Source organism: Zootoca vivipara, chromosome 7 (assembly GCF_965207765.1).
Source record: "Zootoca vivipara chromosome 7, rZooViv2.hap1.1, whole genome shotgun sequence".
Taxonomy (NCBI): Eukaryota; Metazoa; Chordata; class Lepidosauria; order Squamata; family Lacertidae; genus Zootoca; species Zootoca vivipara.
The window spans coordinates 57,965,858-57,985,103 of record NC_142590.1 but is presented as its reverse complement, the minus strand read 5'-3'; the positions used below and the strand labels follow the sequence as shown (position 1 = coordinate 57,985,103).

At 41.6% G+C, this 19,246-nt stretch overlaps 1 protein-coding gene across 2 annotated transcripts in view; it reads left to right on the top strand.

Moving 5' to 3' along the window:
* Nucleotides 1-19,246, top strand: part of PLXNA2 (plexin A2) — a 399,133-nt gene that overhangs the window by 260,104 nt on the left and 119,783 nt on the right. For both annotated transcript variants that reach the window (XM_060277140.2, XM_035123148.3), the window contains exons 10-11: nt 14,037-14,237; nt 17,454-17,550. In XM_060277140.2, coding sequence (XP_060133123.1) covers nt 14,037-14,237; nt 17,454-17,550 — 298 coding nt within the window. The remainder of the gene's footprint in view (nt 1-14,036; nt 14,238-17,453; nt 17,551-19,246) is intronic.

Sequence of the window (19,246 nt, the reverse complement as noted above, 5' to 3'; positions counted from 1 at the left end):
CTTCCTGCCTGTCCTTTATAGCTGGCAGAACTTCTGTTAAGCACTCTATAGTTAGCTTATGTTGAGCAAACTATGCTGTTATGCTGATCCTCTTTGCTCAGCATGGCCACGATGACACAAATGAAACACTGTTCCTCTTTGCTCCACATGCTTATATGCTTACACTGACCCAACTAGCTCAGCAGTCTAATTTGCTTAGTCTCTCTGAAGAAAATAAAATGCTGTTTGTCAGAACAAAAGTGTAATCCAGTTATTCTGTTGCAAAAGCCACTTTGTAGATAGTAATGGGGGGGGGGAGTCTCTGTAAGGTTTCTATTTTCAGCACCACCCTGTTAGCAAAGCTGTTCTTACATCTGCCTTAATATATTAGCAGAATATTCACACGCAAATAGACGTTGTTAACAGAAGATGCATTGCCCTTTGGAAGCAAAGCAAAAATGATAATATTTCAATCAAACTAGTTTCTGTCAAAGAAAGAAGTATATGCACAGTCTCCCTCACGGATACTTGCCGACTGCAGCTCAGTATCAGGATGTAAGTGCAGCATCCTGCCTCCACAACCATTTTAACGCATTAGTTAACACATCTGTTCTGAAAGCTTAAAATCATACCCTTTGTCAGATGTTAACCAATGGTAAGAACCATGACATGTTGCTAGCAATTGCTTGTTTGTGCCAGTGTGAAGGCAACCTGAAGCCTTTAAAGTAAGGTTATACTTTGCAAAATGACTGAAAAAGTGGCACTTTCATGTTTCACCACTTTGTTCCCTGTTAATGCTCAGAGGCAGAACTATAGTTTACAATCACTCAAGTAAATCACTGCTTGGCTTCTTTTACTGTTTGCATTTTGGCAGAATTAATCTTTAGCACAGTTAAACAACAGTGCACTTATGTCTGTGCAAACCAACCCGCCATAGCATCAAGGAAGTGAAATACATAATTTGTCTGAGGGATTCACGGACAGCGGTATAATTCACCTTGTGTGAATCAGTTGTCACAATATTTGTTGACGGAAACATTTCAATCCTACCTTTCCATCAAGCATCCCCAAGGCAGGTTACAATATAAAGTTTAAGAATTTAAGAACAAATGGCAATATAAAACAGCCACAAGAGAAAATTCAACACCCCCTATTTTCCTCTCAGTGTTCCTGCACCCTCACTTTACTCAAATTTCTGCCATTGTTGTTGTTTTTTCCGTTTCAGTGTTCCTCTCTATTTGTTGTACTCAAATCTCCCTCTTCCATTCCAGGTACTTCATGTAAGAGATAAAGGATGCAGAGCTGTCAAAAATCCCATAGTATTTTGTTCAAACCTCTGACTTTGTTTAAATCCACCATTTCCCTCTTAGCTCCCTCTTTTACTGACATTTTAACTTCTGCCGTTGTTTTAAACCACTTCCTCCTCTCATTGTCCATCCCTTCTTGCTCCTAAGGCATAGGCAACCTTTGGCTCCCAGATGTTTTGGAACTACAACTCCCATGATTCCTGACCACTGGCCCTGTTAGCTAGGGATCATGGGAGTCGTAGTTCCAAAACATCTGGGAGCCAAAGGTTGCCTATGCCGCATGGCCCCTGCTGTTGTGTAAGCTGCCTTGTCTTTTGCCTCCTCCCCAACCCTGATTTCGTGCAAATCCAGGATTGTATTGAGGCACTCCAAAATCTCCAATGGAGGCTTGTGTGATGACATTAACATTTTTATTATATAGAGACATTAGGATAAATATTAATGCACAATTGAACTAACTAAACAGCTCACTACAATAGCCTTGGTGAAATATATTTTTAGGCAGCGCCCAAAAATAAGCAATGTCAGCAGCAGCTATATCCTGGGGAAGAAATTTCCCAGCCAATGTACCACCACAGAAAAGGTTCTATCTTATGTGGTGGGACTATAAGGTAAGGTAAAGTAAAGGACCCCTGGACAGATAAGTCCAGTCAAAGGCAACAATTGGGTGCAGTGCTCGTCTCACTTTTCAGACCAAGGGAGCCGGCGTTTGTCCACAGACAGCTTTCCAAGTCATGTGGCCAGCATGACCAAACCGCTACTGGCACACGGAGGACCGTTATGAGTGCCAGAGCACACAGAAATGTTGTTTACTTTCCCATCGCACCGGTACCTATTTATCTACTTGCACTGGTGTGCTTTCAAACTGCTAGGTTGACAGAAGCTGGGACAGAGCAACGGGAGCTTACCCTGTCACACGAATTCAAACTGCCAACCTTCCGATTGACAAGGCCAAGAGGCTCAGTGGTTTAGGTCACAGCGCCACCCGTGTCCCTGATGGAACTATAAGAAATCAGGGTGATAGAAGGAAAGGCATTCCTTCAAATAATGCATCTAAGTCTTTTATGATCCAACATAGGATAGCAATGATATCATGCATATCTGAATGTTTCATCCAATTTCTGGGTTGTTATTTAATTCCTGCACATACGCAACTACCCAATTATATTTTTTTGCCTATGAATGTCTTCTGTTCAGGCAATTCTCCCACAGCTCAAAAGAAACACCAGAGAAATAAAAATAAAAATAAAAATGTAGGGAACGTGGACTACTGTGAATATACAAACACTGGCTTGGAAAGTGGAAATAGAAGCAGTGTATTCTCACCATGAATTCAAAGTTAACATGAAGCTCAGCATCAAGTGAAGACGCAGTTTGAGATTGGAGTGTGGCCTAGAGACTTGCCATCTCTGTTGATAAATTGAACAGCAGTGTAACTCAGCTTGATTCTAAAATCCCCACATTGTTTTCAGTGATAGCACTTAGGGGGGTAAATCATTTTATTGTAACAGAGTCATTGGAATCAAGGAAACCATTGATGCTAACAGATCTACGTTTAAGCAGAGAGCAAACATGCCATTTAATGGAGATTGGAAGAAATGAACTTGGGCCATTGTCCTAGCAATCCATAGGTGGTCAAACAAGACTCCTAGGATGTAATTTCCATTTGCTTTTCTTCAGGGATTGAGAAAAAATGCACTACAACATTAAACACTTGTATACTAGTGTAAACTAGTGTATACTTGCTCCTATTAATATTTTGAGAAATGGAGTTAACTAAGATTAAAAGAAAAGGAACATGGAACATATCTGTACCCATAAAAGCAAGGGATTTGTCTGATGAACTTAAAGGCTTATAAGAAAGGGCCATCACCTTGGATGTCACTTTCAAATGAGCCCTATAACATGAACAATTTATGTAAGAAAAAGAAAGTTGTCATAAAGTTGTGCTTGGGTGAGATTTATGGTAATGAAATAGTTTAAATGAGGGAAATCTTCAGACGATGGAGAACATATTTTTATATTTCCCTTGGTCTCATTCCAGTAGGAAGATAGGAGAAAGTAAATTCAATTATTCTCCCAAATTTGAACATCAACATTCCGTTTTGGTGTTCAGTTTGTACAGATAATGTTGCTTCCACAGGGGTGGCACTGAATCAGGCAGGTGGAACATTCACAGGCTCTGGAAGGTTAAACTGGAGGTGTGTTCTGTCTCCTTTTAGCGGAAATGTTTAGGTAATATTATCACCTGGGTAATCTCCATTCCTGATTGTGTTTTCAGCCTGTTTTGAAGTTTTTTGTAATTATAGTCATTGTCAGCAGCAGCAACAAAAACTGAAGCATCTGCCTGACCTTTAAATGCCTAGATTTGTTTACTAGAGGTTGGAGTCCAATGCCTTGAAAAGAGTTACCTGGCTTATTCATGAGGTTTTGCTGATAGATTTTGCATATGAACGAAACATTAACATGAGCACATGTTTATGTTAAACATATGATAGTGCATCCACAAGGCATTTCATGTGCATGTTTTCCTCTATTTATTAGACAGTACATGGAGCCATGTACACGAGAAGACCTGTGCATGTATTTGCGATTTTTGTGTTGTTTTTCTGTTCAAGAGCTGAGTTTGCTGATACATAGGGCAGTATTTTTGCAACATAGCTCAGTTCTTAATTAATCATTCAAAGAAAGATTGGATGAAGACATATAAAATAAAGCAGCTTGTCAAAGAGCTAAGCTGTGGTGCCAAATGCTTTGCAATTTCAGCTATTGGACTACTTACCAAAATTGCCACTAATGTCATTTAGGAAACCTTAGAGAAAGTATAAAACACACCAGAACAGATTCAGAAAACTAGATATCAAGATAGGAAGGAAAGAGATCAGACGTAAAACCAGATATCACTTGCTCAATGTAGAGTGGGAGGTCAGTGTTTATTGCCAGCTTCCTAGATCATTTGGGGAGGGGGCTGTTCATTAAGGTCCAAGAGTAGCAAAAATACATCAACGGTTTTTTTAAGGAAAACAATTATTTCTGGAACATTATGTAGATGACATCCAGAGAAATACGGGAAAACCTGTCCATAGATCTGACGCCATGGAGATGATATGTACCACTACATTCCAAATTGTAGCTTGTAGTCTGATTGACTGCTCATCTATTTTTCCCCCTGCCGAGATCTTAGATATATTTTGTAGAAATTATTTTTCTGAACTTTTCCTCTGTATATGAAATTTATTCATTTCCCCAGGTGGAAACCTGCTTCAGGTGGGGATTAAAATAAGAACTTTGTGTTCCCTGAACTTTCATTATCTGATTTTCATTATCCTAGGCTGGCTGTTAACTTAAGCCAGTAGCAGTCAACAAATTACATTGTTAGCTATCATCAAGAGGTGACAAAAAGAATGCCATACTCTTTGTTTCCATAATGAATTTTTCCTCTTTTTCCCCCTCTAAAGAAGGATAAAGAAGCCAGTATCAACTTTTCCCAGTTCTCCTGAGCTTGTCAGGGAAATGATTTATTGTTGATTAGATTTATGCTGCATATTGCCTAGAGTTCTGTTGTGTGTGTGGTATTTTTTTATTTTATTTTTTTGAGGGAGAGGGATTTCAACCTTAAGGGAGGGGGGATAGATTTTAAAATTTTCTGGCAGTGGAACTTTCCCTCTCTCTCCTCCCCCTGCCCACCCCCTCACAACACTTCCAACCTGTCCTGGAGGGCTAGAGGAAAACCCCAAGCAGATATAATTTGCAGGAGGAGGCGGAGTACACTGGGAGCAGGTTAGGAGGGAAAGTTCATTTGCTTGTGTAACAGCTTTGTTGGATACAAGCCAGAATGGCCTCGGTTTGTTTGCACTGGAAAGAAGATGCTGCTTAATACCAAGTCAGACTTGAGCCATTGAACCTACTACTATGTGTTTGATTGATCTCCTGTGATCTCCGAATGATCACTACAGTGGTACCTTGGTTCCCGAATGGCTTAGTTGTCAAACAAATTGACTCCCGAACGCCACAAACCCAAAAGTAAGTGTTCCGGTTTATGAACGTTTTTCGGAAGCCAAACTTCCGACACGGCTTCTGCGGCTTCTGCTTGAGTGGGAAGTTCCTGTAGCCATTCAAAAGCTGCACCTTGGTTTTTGAATGGTTTCAGGAGTCACACAGACTCCTGGAACAGATTAAGTTCAAGAACCAAATTACCACTGTACTGTATATAGTTTCCCTTGTACACACATACACCTTCATTGTATTGGAATCCTTCCCTTTTAGATCCTTCCCTTTTAGGGCTTTTCTATACACTTTGCACTATTTTTTCGTTTCTTCTGCAGCTCTGTAGTGTTTTGTGTTGGTTTGTGTTGGTTTCGGGTTTTTTTATTAAAAAAACCTGCTGTGAATCTGATTGATTTAAAAAAATTGTAGGCTGTGGAGTTTCAGTAACTTGGCAATGGGGAGCTTTGCAACAAGAGGGTGACTCACATTTTAGGGCAAAATATTGACAAGAATTGAAGGCATAAATGAGATAAAGCTGAGATTGCAGGTGCAAAGGGACATATTTACTCAAAAGAAATTGGCTGACATGAACTGCATTTTAAATTATTTGTTATGTTTAATCATCATGGTAAAACTGAGCTTGTCTGTTTGCAAAGCAAAAGCCAGAAAACAACATGCAATAAACAGTTGGATTTCTTAAAGGAATATGAGATTACAGAAGCTAAATTCTCTGGCTTCTATTAGATTTTGGCTTTTTAATGCCAAGTTTCCAAAGGATCACATTATTCTTTGGATTCAACCAGTTAAATTAGCAATTATGTCAGCAAAATCAATGAAGCCATCCACAATGTACAGGGAGAGCAGAGTTTTAGATCACATGCCAATTCTGTTAGTGTTTATCAATGTGCATAATTAGCTAATGCTTCCAAAGATGCTTGAGAGAAGGCAGCCTGTAAATAAGGAGCTTGTTCCTGTCCCTTGGGTTCCAAATCTTCTTTGCTTAGAAAGTCATTCTCAAACATTAGTGACTGTGATAAAATATGTTTTCACATACCCCCATGATGATCTTCTTAATACGTTCTTTAGAAAACATACAACATATTGACTCAGCTGGCATGTACTGCTACCGTAATTCAAATCATGCTTTAATGGCAATGTCCGAGGGTGTGAGATCCCAGAGAGGAGATTGTGGCTGCTGCACTGCAGTGAGCTAAGCTATGGTTTGTCTTAGCATTTCATTCAAAGTCAGGTTCATGGTTTGCCTGAGTTTGGACAACATGCTAAGCCAAACTCTGCCAAAGGATTGCACCTTTCAGAACAAGGGAGTTGCAGTAGAAAGAGAGAATTGATTAAGATTGCTTCAGTCCCTCTTCCAACTGGTGGTAGGCTGCTCTGAATCAATCAGCAGAGGGACACCAATTTCAAAGAATCATAGAATTGTAGAGTTGGAAGGAACCCAAGGGTCATTTAGTCCAACCCCCTACAATGCAGGAAGCTTTTGCCCAACGTGGGGCTCAAACCCACAACCCTGAGATTAAGAGTCTGATGCTCTACCGACTGAGCTATGCCAGGACTTGATACAACTCTACTTATTTTCTAACTGGTTAATATGCTGGTATCCTTTTGGAACAGATGCCCAACTTGCATACAAAGTCCAGTGATGTATGTTATTTGTTTGCACCCCCCTTCAGACAGAACATCACATCAGCTTTTAAAGTATTATTGTATATTGCCAGTGAAAAGGAACAATGATTCATGTGGCCAAGCAGCTTATTTTAACTGGAAAGTCAAAAAGGGGAATTGTGCAGATGGATTCTCATGGCATGCAGAATTTTTTCTTTCTTTTCTTTGTTTTTGTATTAACACCCTGGCACATAAGTTCTGTTTACCTAAGCCCTTGCATAACATACATATGGAATTCGGCAAACTTAAAACAAATCACCAAAAAACCAAACAAAAAAGAACCCAATATGTAGCAAGCAGAGCACTATAGAAACACCCAACAGTGCTCTCCATAATATATGCCTCTCCTAAGCAAACCCAGTGCTATGCACAAGCCCCTACAGGTTTTGTGACTTCATCTGACAAATTCAGTAAAAATGGCCATTAGCAATGCAGTGCTCACAAGTGCCCTGTGCAGTTGGTGATGTTTCATCCTGTACATATCCTTCCACATCTTGGATGCCTTTATTAATGCAATCACTGAAGCTGTCAAACAGGAGAAAGGTCCTACAGTTACTCTCTTCTCCCTGGAGTGGAGCATGCATATTGTCTGAATCTTTACTTTCACTACAGTTCTGATGTGACATTTTTCACCCAATGAAACCTTTGCTACGAGAAAAAATCCATTATAGCCTCCTTGTATGTAACAATAATAGAAATCCTTTTTGCCAGCAGCATTTCTAACCCTACAGTCAACAGATTTGGTTTGAGGGTGAAAAGGAAAGGGAACTGTCACACACTTTGCCATAGGAAAAAGCTGTTTTTTCTGGCACGCTACAGATCTATTAAAAGACTAATCCTGGAGAATAGTGGGCCATATAACAGAGTTCTTTTTCAAGATGTAAACTCTGAGGCTATACAATGACTTGCCTACAGGGTTTTTATATTACAATCGTTATATTTCAACAAAACAGCAGATCATCTTAAATGTCATGTTTTGAATCTTGAAAAGATCATAATTATATACCTGTATTTTTGGTGCCTATTTCATGATGTTTTGAGAACCGCAGTCTTAAAAACAAAATGAATGAAATAAAATCAATGCTGGCAGTAGCACCACCAACTAAAGTGCATGATAGCCGATTAGTACTGCAGTCTGTTTCTTCTTTCCTTTCTCTTCATCTGCAGTCTTTCGGATAGTATTTTTTGTTGTTGAAATGTGTCAATTTCAAGAATTCCTCACGGTTCCACTTTTCTGGTACGTAGGTCCTTCTTTTGCAGTACAATTGTAATGTGAATTCTTATCAACAAAGCAGAAAAGACAACAGTGTCACCAAAAACTAGAGAATACAGCAGCATTGACAGCCACACCACTGTGTCTTTGCAGGGCCGTCTTAAGCATGCCTGGCGCCCTGTCGCGACGGATCCCTCCGGCGCCCCCCCATTTCCTGGCGCGGCGGGCGCAGCGTAGCTGCCGCCTGGAGGGCCAGCGCCCTGCGCCATCCAGCCTGACCACCCCCTGTTGCGACGCCCCTCCGGAGAGCGGCCTGAACAGCTGAGAGGCGCGCCTAGGGCTGCATCCGGTGCGCCTGGGGCGGCCTGCGGTGCCCCTGGTGGCCTGGCGTCCTGGTGCCCCACGCCACTGGACCCGGGCCTAGAAACGGCCCTGTGTCTTTGGTCACAGTGTCACAATATCACATTGCCATGATACTTAAAATGCTTCCACTGACTACAGTGAAGACGACTGTGGGGCAAAATTGTGGGGCAACCAAGGGAGACAAAATTGCAATACAGTATGGGCCTGGGAGGTGGAGAATTGGGACGTGGTCATCAACAGGCATGTAATACAAGAGAGCCTGGGCCTATCTTCAAAAGTGGTGGTTGGTTATGAGGCTCTTACAGACATTACCACCAAGAGTGACTCCCTCATGAAGAACCAGTTTTCAGTATGAGCAGCTAGGATGGAACTTTACAGTTGACAGGACATCTGGGGAAGTAAGATGGATAGTTAGGATGTGAATTTAGTCACAAGTAGTGGACAGGGGAGGGACCGCGGGTGGCGCTGTGGGTTAAACTACTGAGCCTAGGGCTTGCCGATCAGAAGGTCGGTGGCTTGAATCCCTGTGACAGGGTGAGCTTCCATTGCTCAGTCCCAGCTCCTGCCAACCTAGCAGTTCGAAAGCACATCAAAGTGCAAGTAGGTAAATAGGTACCACTACAGCACGAAGGTAAATGGTGTTTCCGTGTACTGCTCTGAAGCAGCTTTGTCATGCTGACCACATGACCTGGAAGCTGTACACCGGCTCCCTTGGCCTATAGTGCAAGATGAGCACAGCAACCCCAGAGTCGGTCACGACTGGACCTAATGGTCAGGGGTCCCTTTACCTTTTAGTGGACAGTGGGGTCAGGTGTTGCTGCTTGTCTGAACTCCAGTCAGTTAGGATAGGGTAGGACAGTCAGCATGGTGCAAATGCACCACAGGAGCTAATCTGGTGCTCCTGCTGGTGTGTTTGCACCATGACTCCATCACCCTCTCCATATGCCTCCCAGGAAACACCAGTAACATAACCAACCAGGGGTCACAAGAGCAGTGCCCCCCCCCGGCCATGCCATCCACTAATGTAAGTCACATAGCTTCTGTCTGCTTTCAACATTATTAAAGTGTTGCAAACAAAATAAATTTTTAAAATGGAAATTGTTGCATATTTTTTACTATCATCAGTATCACATGTGAGGTTTGATCACGTATATTGAAAATTCCTTTGCATGTGTTCCCTACCATGGTTACTGATTTGTATAAAATGTGTACCTAGAAGCCCCATGAAACTATTTTCCTTAAGATATTAAAAAGGGCTATATTTACGGAGCGTCTCTTAGACTGCTGCATGAGTTAATGTTTACTTACTTACTAGATGCTGCTTTGGTTCTGTTAGCTGTGCAAACAACATTATAGTGACTGGCGCTGTGGTTAAACCAATGAGCCTAGGGTTTGCTGATCAGAAGGTCGGCGGTTCGAATCCCTGTGACGGGGTGAGCTCCCGTTCCTTGGTCCCAGCTCCTGCCAACCTAGCAGTTCGAAAGCACGTCAAAATGCAAGTAGATAAATAGGAACCGCTACAGCGGGAAGGTAAACGGCGTTTCCATGTGCTGCTCTGGTTTGCCAGAAGTGGCTTTGCCATGCTGGCCACATGACCTGGAAGCTATACGCCGGCTCCCTCGGCCAATAATGCGAGATGAGCGCGCAACCCCAGAGTTGGTCACGACTGGACCTAATGGTCAGGGGTCCCTTTACCTTTACCTTTAGTGACAAATTAGAGGCACTGAATATTTGTGAAATGGGGAGAAAGCCTCCGAGAGAGAGTGCACTCTAACACCGATAAAAATCCACAAATAACTTGATTGTGTCAACTGATGCTTAGTTTACATATGTCTAAAATTATTTTAATTTTTTGACTTCTTTAAGAATATCTCTGTTTGTAATGGTGAGCCGTGAGCATGATTTCAGCAGTATCCAAGGAAAGGTAAATGGTATATCCAGGGCTGTTGTACTTCTCCACCTATGTAAAATGAGCTGCTTCAGAAGCATGGCTGAGGGAACTCAGCATAGATGCTTTGAGCCATAAACATTTTCTCTCAGTTCATAAAGTCACTGCCTTGAAAGTAAGGTCATTTCCCCCCTGGCGACAATGTGCTCCCCCCAAAAAAATACCTAGATTTGAAAATTATTTCTTACTATTAATCTGCCCAAAATCCCTCTTGAAAAAACAAAATAAAATATATACCAGAGGTCCCATAAAAAGTTTATGAAGCAGCAGGACAAAGCTTCTGGCTTTTCCAAAGAGGAAAGCATCTGTTTCCCGTTTATCCACACCTGAGCTAGTCAAAAAGTTGGAATCTTTAGTAAACGAGGTCACGGGAACGCAGACACATGCTTTATACTGAGTCAGCCACTGCTCCATATAGTTCAATAATATCTGCACTGACCTGCCCTCAGCTTTCTGGGATTTCAGACAAGAGATGTTTCCAGCCCTACCTGGATATGCTGGGAATTGAGCCTGGGACCTTATTCATGCAAAACATACCTGAAGGAGCATCTCTCCCCCCCCCCATCGTTCAGCCCAGACACTGAGGTCCAGCTCCAAGGCCCTTCTGGCGGTTCCCTCACTGCGAGAAGTGAAGCTACAGGGAACCAAGCAGAGGGCCTTCTCAGCGATGGCGCCCTCCCTGTGGAACGCCCTCCCATCAGATGTCAAGGAAATAAACAACTATCTGACTTTTAGAAGGCATATGAAGGCAACCCTGTTAAGGGAAGTTTTTAATGTTTGATATTTTATCACTTTAAAGTATGGAGCTAGTGTGAACCCACAATGGTACTAGTGAAAATTCATTAGTGGAATGGCCAAAAGAGGACAGAGTCAAGGGTGAAACATGGAGAGCACAGGAAGAAGAAACACACTTATGCTGTTTCCCACTGGGACCCCCTTTTTTACAAGCCATGCAAAATGTGAGTGGAGAGACTTCTCTCCTTCTCCGTGGTTGAGCTCAAACTCCTTAATGTTTAATTTAAATTTTTAAAAAAGTTTCTTAATGGAAAAAGATTGTGACACCAGGAAACAGAGTATTACATAAATGGTTATGTTGGAAGCCCAAATTTTCCATTTCATAATTAGCAAATATAAGTGTTGTCATTTGCTGTTAACAAATCATGCTTCAGGGCACAGTATGTAACTGGATGAGTGATTTATTTTGAAAGTTGTGAGTGCTATGAATTATATATTTTAGCTTTCTTGTTTGTGAAGCCAGACAAATGAAACAAATTATTACAAATCAAAAAGGACGTTCTCAAAGCAGATTAATATGCTAAGCCAACATATTTGTCAAAAGTTTATATTTGTCAGTTTGAAAAGCCCTACTAGTTTAAGCCCTAAATAGAAAAATGCCTTATTTGAAGAAGACCCTTTGAAACTGTTTTCCTGATTTCTTTTCAAGGGGCAGTCATTTTTAGAGCAGCTCCAATTTGGTTGAGAAAACAAATGGGGAGTTTTGACTTGTCTGTTGCTCATAATTTTTATTCACTAAATCATCTTCCAGGAGCTGTATTCCTTCCTACCTATCTGATTGATAAGTTGTCTGTCTAAATCAGAGATGTTTTCTGTGTTGACAGGCTGGTATGTTTATTCCCGTGCTTAATAAGAAGTTGTTCTTGGCATCAAAAGAGATTGCCCCTGAAGAGATTGGGCTTAAAGTCACAATACCATTTTTAAAAAAGGATAAATGTGGGTGGTTGCTATAGACAAATTTGTTATCCACAAGGGCAAAAGTGATATTCCTCAATATGGGTTGTATGAGGAGATAGAGCTTGTTACCTTGTAAATAGGTTTCTCAAAAGCATCTAGCTGGCCTCTGTTTAAAACAGGATGCTGTACTAAATGTCTTCAGGAATCTCCTAAGACCTTCACCAACCCTCATCCATGCCCTCCTCAAGTGCTCTTAACTTATTTGGAATGTGTCCTTGAATACCTCTTGCTTTTCTGGAAGAAAGAGGCATACATGATTGTCTGTTTGTGTGTATAACCTTTGGGGTTTTTTTCATAGCTAGACTGTAACTGACTATACAAAGTAGGAGACACACCCATTGCTGTGTCTGCTTTTTGCCTCTGGCCTTGTCCACTACTGGGATGAGAGCACCAGAAGGTTACCTATGAGGGGAAACCCAGACAGATGGGCGGGGTATAAATTATTATTATTATTATTATTATTATTATTATTATTATTATTATTATTGCCTTTGGCTGATCAAAGATCCCCTGCTGCTGTCATATAGGTAAAAATGTAAGAGCCCTTTTGCCTCAGGTCAAAGATTCATCTCAGCTAGAAGAACCCTGTTCCCAGCAAGATTTAGTTATTTCCTTTTTGTGCATTTCAAAATGAATACCTTTCATTCTAAGCACCTGAGAAACTGTGGCTATTAACTATTTATATATTTGATTTTACTGAACAAAAGAACCCTGGGTTTCCTTTACATTTCAGTTGCTAGAAAGCAAAGGCTGGCAAAAATATTACAAAGGAAAAGTATGAAAATAATCCAAAGTTTTTAGCTGAAATTGATGTTTTCATTTTAAAAAATGCTTTCTGTCCCTCTTGGGTTTTTTTGTTTGTTTGTTTTTGGTTTATGTAATTATTCCACCTGCTCCAGATACAATTACAGCTGAGCCAAAATGCCTCTCCCAATGCCTTTGTATGCTACACTATTGGGAGCAGGATTTTGGCCATTGCGTGGCTAGGAGAGTGGCATGAAAGAGGGTGAAGTGAATTTATCACTGGCTGTTGTGGTGATACCAAGAATCCCAATAGCTGCCATTTTACTCCTGCAGGCCCTGAAAAGAGGGCAGGAAGCATTGCCATCTACGCTAGCAAAAAGACTAGGTGAAGATACTTTGGGATCAGGATAAAGTCAATGCTTCCTGCTCTCCCTTTCTCTGTGGTCTACTGGACAGGCCTTTGTCTGTACTACTAAGACCACAAAAGACCTGGCAGTGAAAAACGTTTTTGTGAACTGTCTTCCCTCCCACCACCTCCCCTCAGAGTCCTTGAATTTAAAGTCAAAGTTTTAAGCTTAACCCTTGTTGCAATCATTTTTCAGCTCAAAGGCTGCATTTCTTTCTGGGAAACTTTCCAGGGTTCACTGCCCATGGTGAGTGGGCCTGGAGGTGAAAATAGGCAGAACAAGAAAGTGAATTCTACCATTGTAGTAGGCTAGTTTCTTCAAACTCACACATCTCCCTGTATCACCCATCTGGGCCAGGAAGACACTCAAGCTATGTTCCAACCAGGCAAAAAAGGAAGGGTGTAAAGCAAGGCTGGTGAGGGGGTGGCCTAAAGAAAGCCACATTTCTTTGTCCCCTCCACCTGAGGTTCCTTATTTACGTTTTGTATCTATAACAGATTTCTGGGAAATAGCCAAACCATAATTGTATCTGCATTACATTATTGATATGCAATTCCCCAGAGTCCACATGTGTCTTCAGGACACAACTGTATTCAGAGTACCATGTGCCCGCAGTTGCCTAATACATTGCTGTTTTCAAATATGTTTTCCAGGATTGCCCACAGCTGTTCCGTACAGAAGAGATTTTGATCCCTGTTGGTGAGGTGAAGCCCATCACCCTGAAGGCTAGAAATTTACCTCAGCCTCAGTCCGGCCAGCGTGGCTATGAGTGTGTCCTCAACATCCAAGGGGTCGTCTATCGGGTGCCTGCTCTGCGTTTCAACAGTTCAAGTGTCCAGTGCCAGAATAGTTCTGTAAGTTGATGGGGAGGGGTGAGGAATATTTACAAAAAAGAGTAGTTGGAATAGAAAAGGTTGTGCATAAAAGGAGTTGGGGATTTATTTATTTCCAATATTTCTAGACTGCCTTTCAAAAAAACAGTACAAAGTGGCTTTACAGAATTTTTTTAAAGATGGGAAGTAGAATATAAAATCAAAAGAGTAGAAGTTAGTAGTTTAAAACTACATAAAAGCAACAGCAAAAATGTCCAACTAATTCCCAATTGCCTGGGAGAACCAAAAGTCTTCCTCTGCTAGGGGATCACTGAAAAATAGGTTTCTACAGGCTTCCTACCCTAGAGTTTAGCTCCTGGGTTATATGGTATTACAGGATTTGGCTTCTAGCACACAGTGACGCTTCAGTGATCTTATTAGTCTGAGTTGCTTTAATTGAATAAATGAGTGATACTTACCATCCCATCACTTGGCTATTTAACTCGTGATCCCTGTAGCTTGCTGAGAAGCCTCCGCACACTAGGCATAGATGCCAACTCCCTGGGTGCCTGAGCACCCACAAATTCCCCATGAAGGGGCTGGGCACCCACAAATTTCGGTGCCAAGGACATGCATGCTGTGTGGCACCCACAGCCCCAGGCATCCACGGTCGTGGGGCCAAGCTGGCACTCCTGTCACTAGGTTATTCTAAATTTATATGTTGATAAATCTGACATTGATACATTGTAAAACACATACGTATACTGTATACAGAGGCTATGTCCTCAGTTTCAACATTATTTCAACAATCAATCAACTACTGCATATGAAGAAACTTCATAGATTACCTCAGAATGGTGCTTCATTCACTAGGGAAACTTGCCCTCAAGACTTTTGCATCCTTCCCACTGCCCTTTTGAAAGGGGCTGGGGTACTGATATAGTTCAGGTTTTGTAGCTAGGTCTGTTGTAATAGTAAAAACCTGTTATTTGGAAGGAATTTTCTTTTCTTTCTTTTTTTTGCCTGACAATTAGACAAATATTTAGAAACTAAGAGATCTCCCAGGAGTGCTTATACAAAGCACCATGCATGGAGCATTTACCGCTTGCATCCATTCATCATGACTGCCCATTCCTTAATGCCACAGCAGGCTGTTACACAGCACCGTGCTAGCCTTTCTGTCCAGTCCCTTTGAATAGAGCACACTCAGAATCTCTTTTGGAAATGAGAAATCTCTTTTATGGAGCTCGATAACTGCAGGAATATCTTGCTCACATATGTTTACTCATGTGCAAGGTACTGAAGAGGCTGCCACCCTAGAAGGCAAAGCTACAAATGAGGCAAAGCTACAAATGAGGAAAATGTAGATGGTAGAATAAAAGGCATTGGGAAGCATTATTCTGGGAGATGAAACAAAAGAACCAGGGGTTAAGCTAATCCTGAATTCCAGACGGGAATGTGCTACAGGCAAGTGAGGTGTTTAATTAGAATCCTGGCCCCAGAGAAGATCTTTTATCTGTCAGCTTCCCCCCCCCCCCGTCTGTGACTGTGGGGGGTCAGGAAAGGGGGAGCTGGGGCGGGGATGTGACAAAGGTGTTAAGGCAAAGCTAATTCACACAGGAGAGATAAAGAGAATTGCAGGCCTCTTATCAGGGAGCTGTCAAATTCCAAGCTGCAGTAGCTTGATAGAATGTGTAATACTGGAAAGCTGCCTGTTGCTGGGAGAAGAGAAAGAAGGAACTGGGATGAGGAGAGGGAAGGAAGATAAAACAGCCTCCCTTAAATAAGCATAGTCAAGGAGGTGGCTGCAAAGCTTCTTGCTGCTAAACGGGAGTTCTTTGTCCCACAGGGGTGTCCAAGCTGACAAGAATAATGTTGGAATCAATCACACCAGTCAGGGCAATTAGCCTTTATTGCATTCCCAAGCCCCGTAAAAACTGCGGTACAGAAAAACAACTTTGCAGCCTTCAAAAGCAAACAAAAACAAACAAATGTGAGACTAATCCAGCTGGTTCCTTTATATTGTTGTAAGTGCTCAAACCCCCCTCACATATACGATTTCTACAAATGCTATGTTATTTCCTACATCACTTTCAGGTTAAGAAACTGAAAGCTTAAAACATTACATGTGATGAGCAGGCTGACATCTTTTTCAATGCAGCCAGTAGTAGGTACCTGTGCTATGAAATTGTACAGAGCTTGACTTTTTCAAGTTAAAAGGGAGTAGGCTTTGTGGCACGCACCTGCAGTAGCAAGCTGGATGGCTGTGTCTCACTTGCCAGCTTAGGTAAAAGGTAAAGGTAAAGGGACCCCTGACCATTAGGTCCAGTCGTGACCGACTCTGGGGTTGCAGCACTCATCTCGCGTTATTGGCCAAGGGAGCCGGCGTACAGCTTCCAGGTCATGTGGCCAGCATGACAAAGCTGCTTCTGGAGAACTGTTTACCTTCATGCTGTAGCGGTACCTATTTATCTACTTGCACTTTGACGTGCTTTCGAACTGCTAGGTTGGCAGGAGCTGGGACCGAGCAACGGGAGCTCACCCCGTCTTGGGGATTCAAACCACCAACCTTCTGATCGGCAAGCCCTAGCCTCTGTGGTTTAACCCACAGCGCCACCTGCATCCCTATTACATGGGTAGTGCCACTTAAATACATAAGGATCAACACTCAGAAAATGAGTTTGCTATTAATATATATGGTGATGGTAGATGAAGAAGAGAGAATACTGCAGTTCATATCAACCAGAAAGAATTGAGCCACTGAAACCTTTACCTAAAACTATGGTCATATGTATTTCCCTTTGTACTGCCTAAAGCATGGCTATGCCAATGCCAATTAGAATATATTTTCCAAGTAAGTTCCATAAAATACTCTGGCATGTTTGCATATAGTAGAGCCTAATGTGGCCTCCTATAGGAGTGTAGGATTCTCTTTTTCATTTCGTTAATTCTGTACTTGGTGATGGGGCTTTATTGGCAAACCAAGGGCTGAGCGGTGAGAGTAGTCTGCATGAATTGGATAATTAATCTATTACCTCTCTCCGGGCCCATCAGCTGATTTAATTATGTCTCTATGGCAAGCAGAAGTGTCTCTCCATGCAGATAATGGAAATATATGTTGCAATTCAGCTCTTGCCACCCATTTTCTAAGCCATGTATTGTCAAAAATCTCTAAACAATATTTGTCCATTCTAATAGCTCTTCCTTTTATTTTCACACAAAGCCTTCATATATGTATTTCATTTCTTTATTCCTTAGTATCTCTATGATGGAATGGACATAAGTAACTTAGCAGTAGATTTTGCTGTGGTTTGGAATGGAAACTTCATTATTGACAACCCAGAGGATTTGAAAGGTAAATAATACATATTTTAGTTCATTTTGATATAGTTTCATTTTCATTAATATGTATTGCGGGAATTTTTGAAATTTTATTTTCATGCATTTCAGATCATTTGATGCTTTAAAAAAATCCTGTTTCACTAAGAGCAATATGGTTATATTTTTCATTTCTAAACCTCTGGAAGCCCAGACTCTTGACAAAGGGGTTGTGTGCAATATTGTGTGTGTGTGTGTGTGTGTGTGTGTGTGTGTGTGCAGCATTATAATTCTCTTATCCTTAGACCTCTCCAAGAATGACTGTAAATTTGCGGCAGGAAATTTTTATGTCATTGCTTGAAACAATCCAAATGGGATGAGTGTGTGCCACATTTCAGTGGTGAGAGGGAAAATAGATTAAGAACTACACAGACTTTATGTAACTATATGTATTTCAGATAATTTATAGGAAACATTTTTCTGCTGTTCAAAGCTGTATACAATATTACATCCTAAACTACAAATATTTTAACCCCCCCCAAAAAATACATAAAGCCACCAATGCCCATACTGCAAATGTTAGCCATACTGTTAGATTTCCAAAAAACAAAAAGGCTTTTGTTACTGCCCCAGTGACAATAGGCAAGTCATCCTACGAATTTCCCATGTTCCACAGGATTGCTATTTTCAGGTGGGAGTCAATCGCATACAGTGGTACCTCAGGTTACAAACGCTTCAGGTTACAAACGCTTCAGGTTACAGACTCCACTAACCCAGAAATAGTACCTCGGGTTAAGAACTTTGCTTCAGGATGAGAACAGAAATCGTGTTCCGGCGCCATGGCGGCAGCAGGAGCCCCCATTAGCTAAAGTGGTGTCTCAGGTTAAGAACAGTTTCAGGTTAAGAACGGACCTCCAGAACGAATTAAGTTCTTAACCAGAGGTACCACTGTAGCTGCTGTTGGAGGTTGCCCAATTAAAGATGATTTGGTGCTTTTGCAGAACAAATTGACCTCCCCACACACCAGGAAAAAATGGAAAGTGCACTGGAAAGTATGGAATAACCCTTGCTTGTTGCAATGTCATCTAGCCTTCCTGCAAACTGTGCAAATCAGGATGAATGCTCAATAAGCAGGTTGTCTGAGAGTAACCAAGGAAAATCTATTCCATGTCCTAAGTGCAAGGCTGCTTTCAGGGAACAAGGAGGAACTTGAATACGAAGGGTATCAGGATTATCATTTAAGCACAAACTGGCATAAACATAACTGAGATGGAAATGTGCAGCTGCCTTAAGATTCCTTTTACATTATTTCTTCTTAAAGGCTTTTTTTGGGGGGGAGGCGTGAATCTGGCATTAACAGTCTGAAAAAAATGAATCTCTCTGCCATAGAACATAAGTTGAGCTCTAAGCTCAACCCTCGAGACATCTGGATGTAAGCGGGTTATAAGGCTTTACAATCAGCCTTGGAGAGGTCTGAGGGTAATAGGCTTACAAGGTTATATGCTTTTTTGCAATACCATGTTGCCATCTATTGCTCTGTATGCACTATTTATGACCTACCTGTTGGGTTAAATGAGATTTGCCAGCCTCTATGACTCACTTGAGGTGTGACATCCTTAACCTCCTATGGCTCTGATTCCAACTCTCACAGAATCCCTTCTGCTTAATGTTGACGTTATAAAGGTGTCAGGCTGGAGACAAATAGTTTCTGTTTTCTGAAGAGTTGAGGGCTG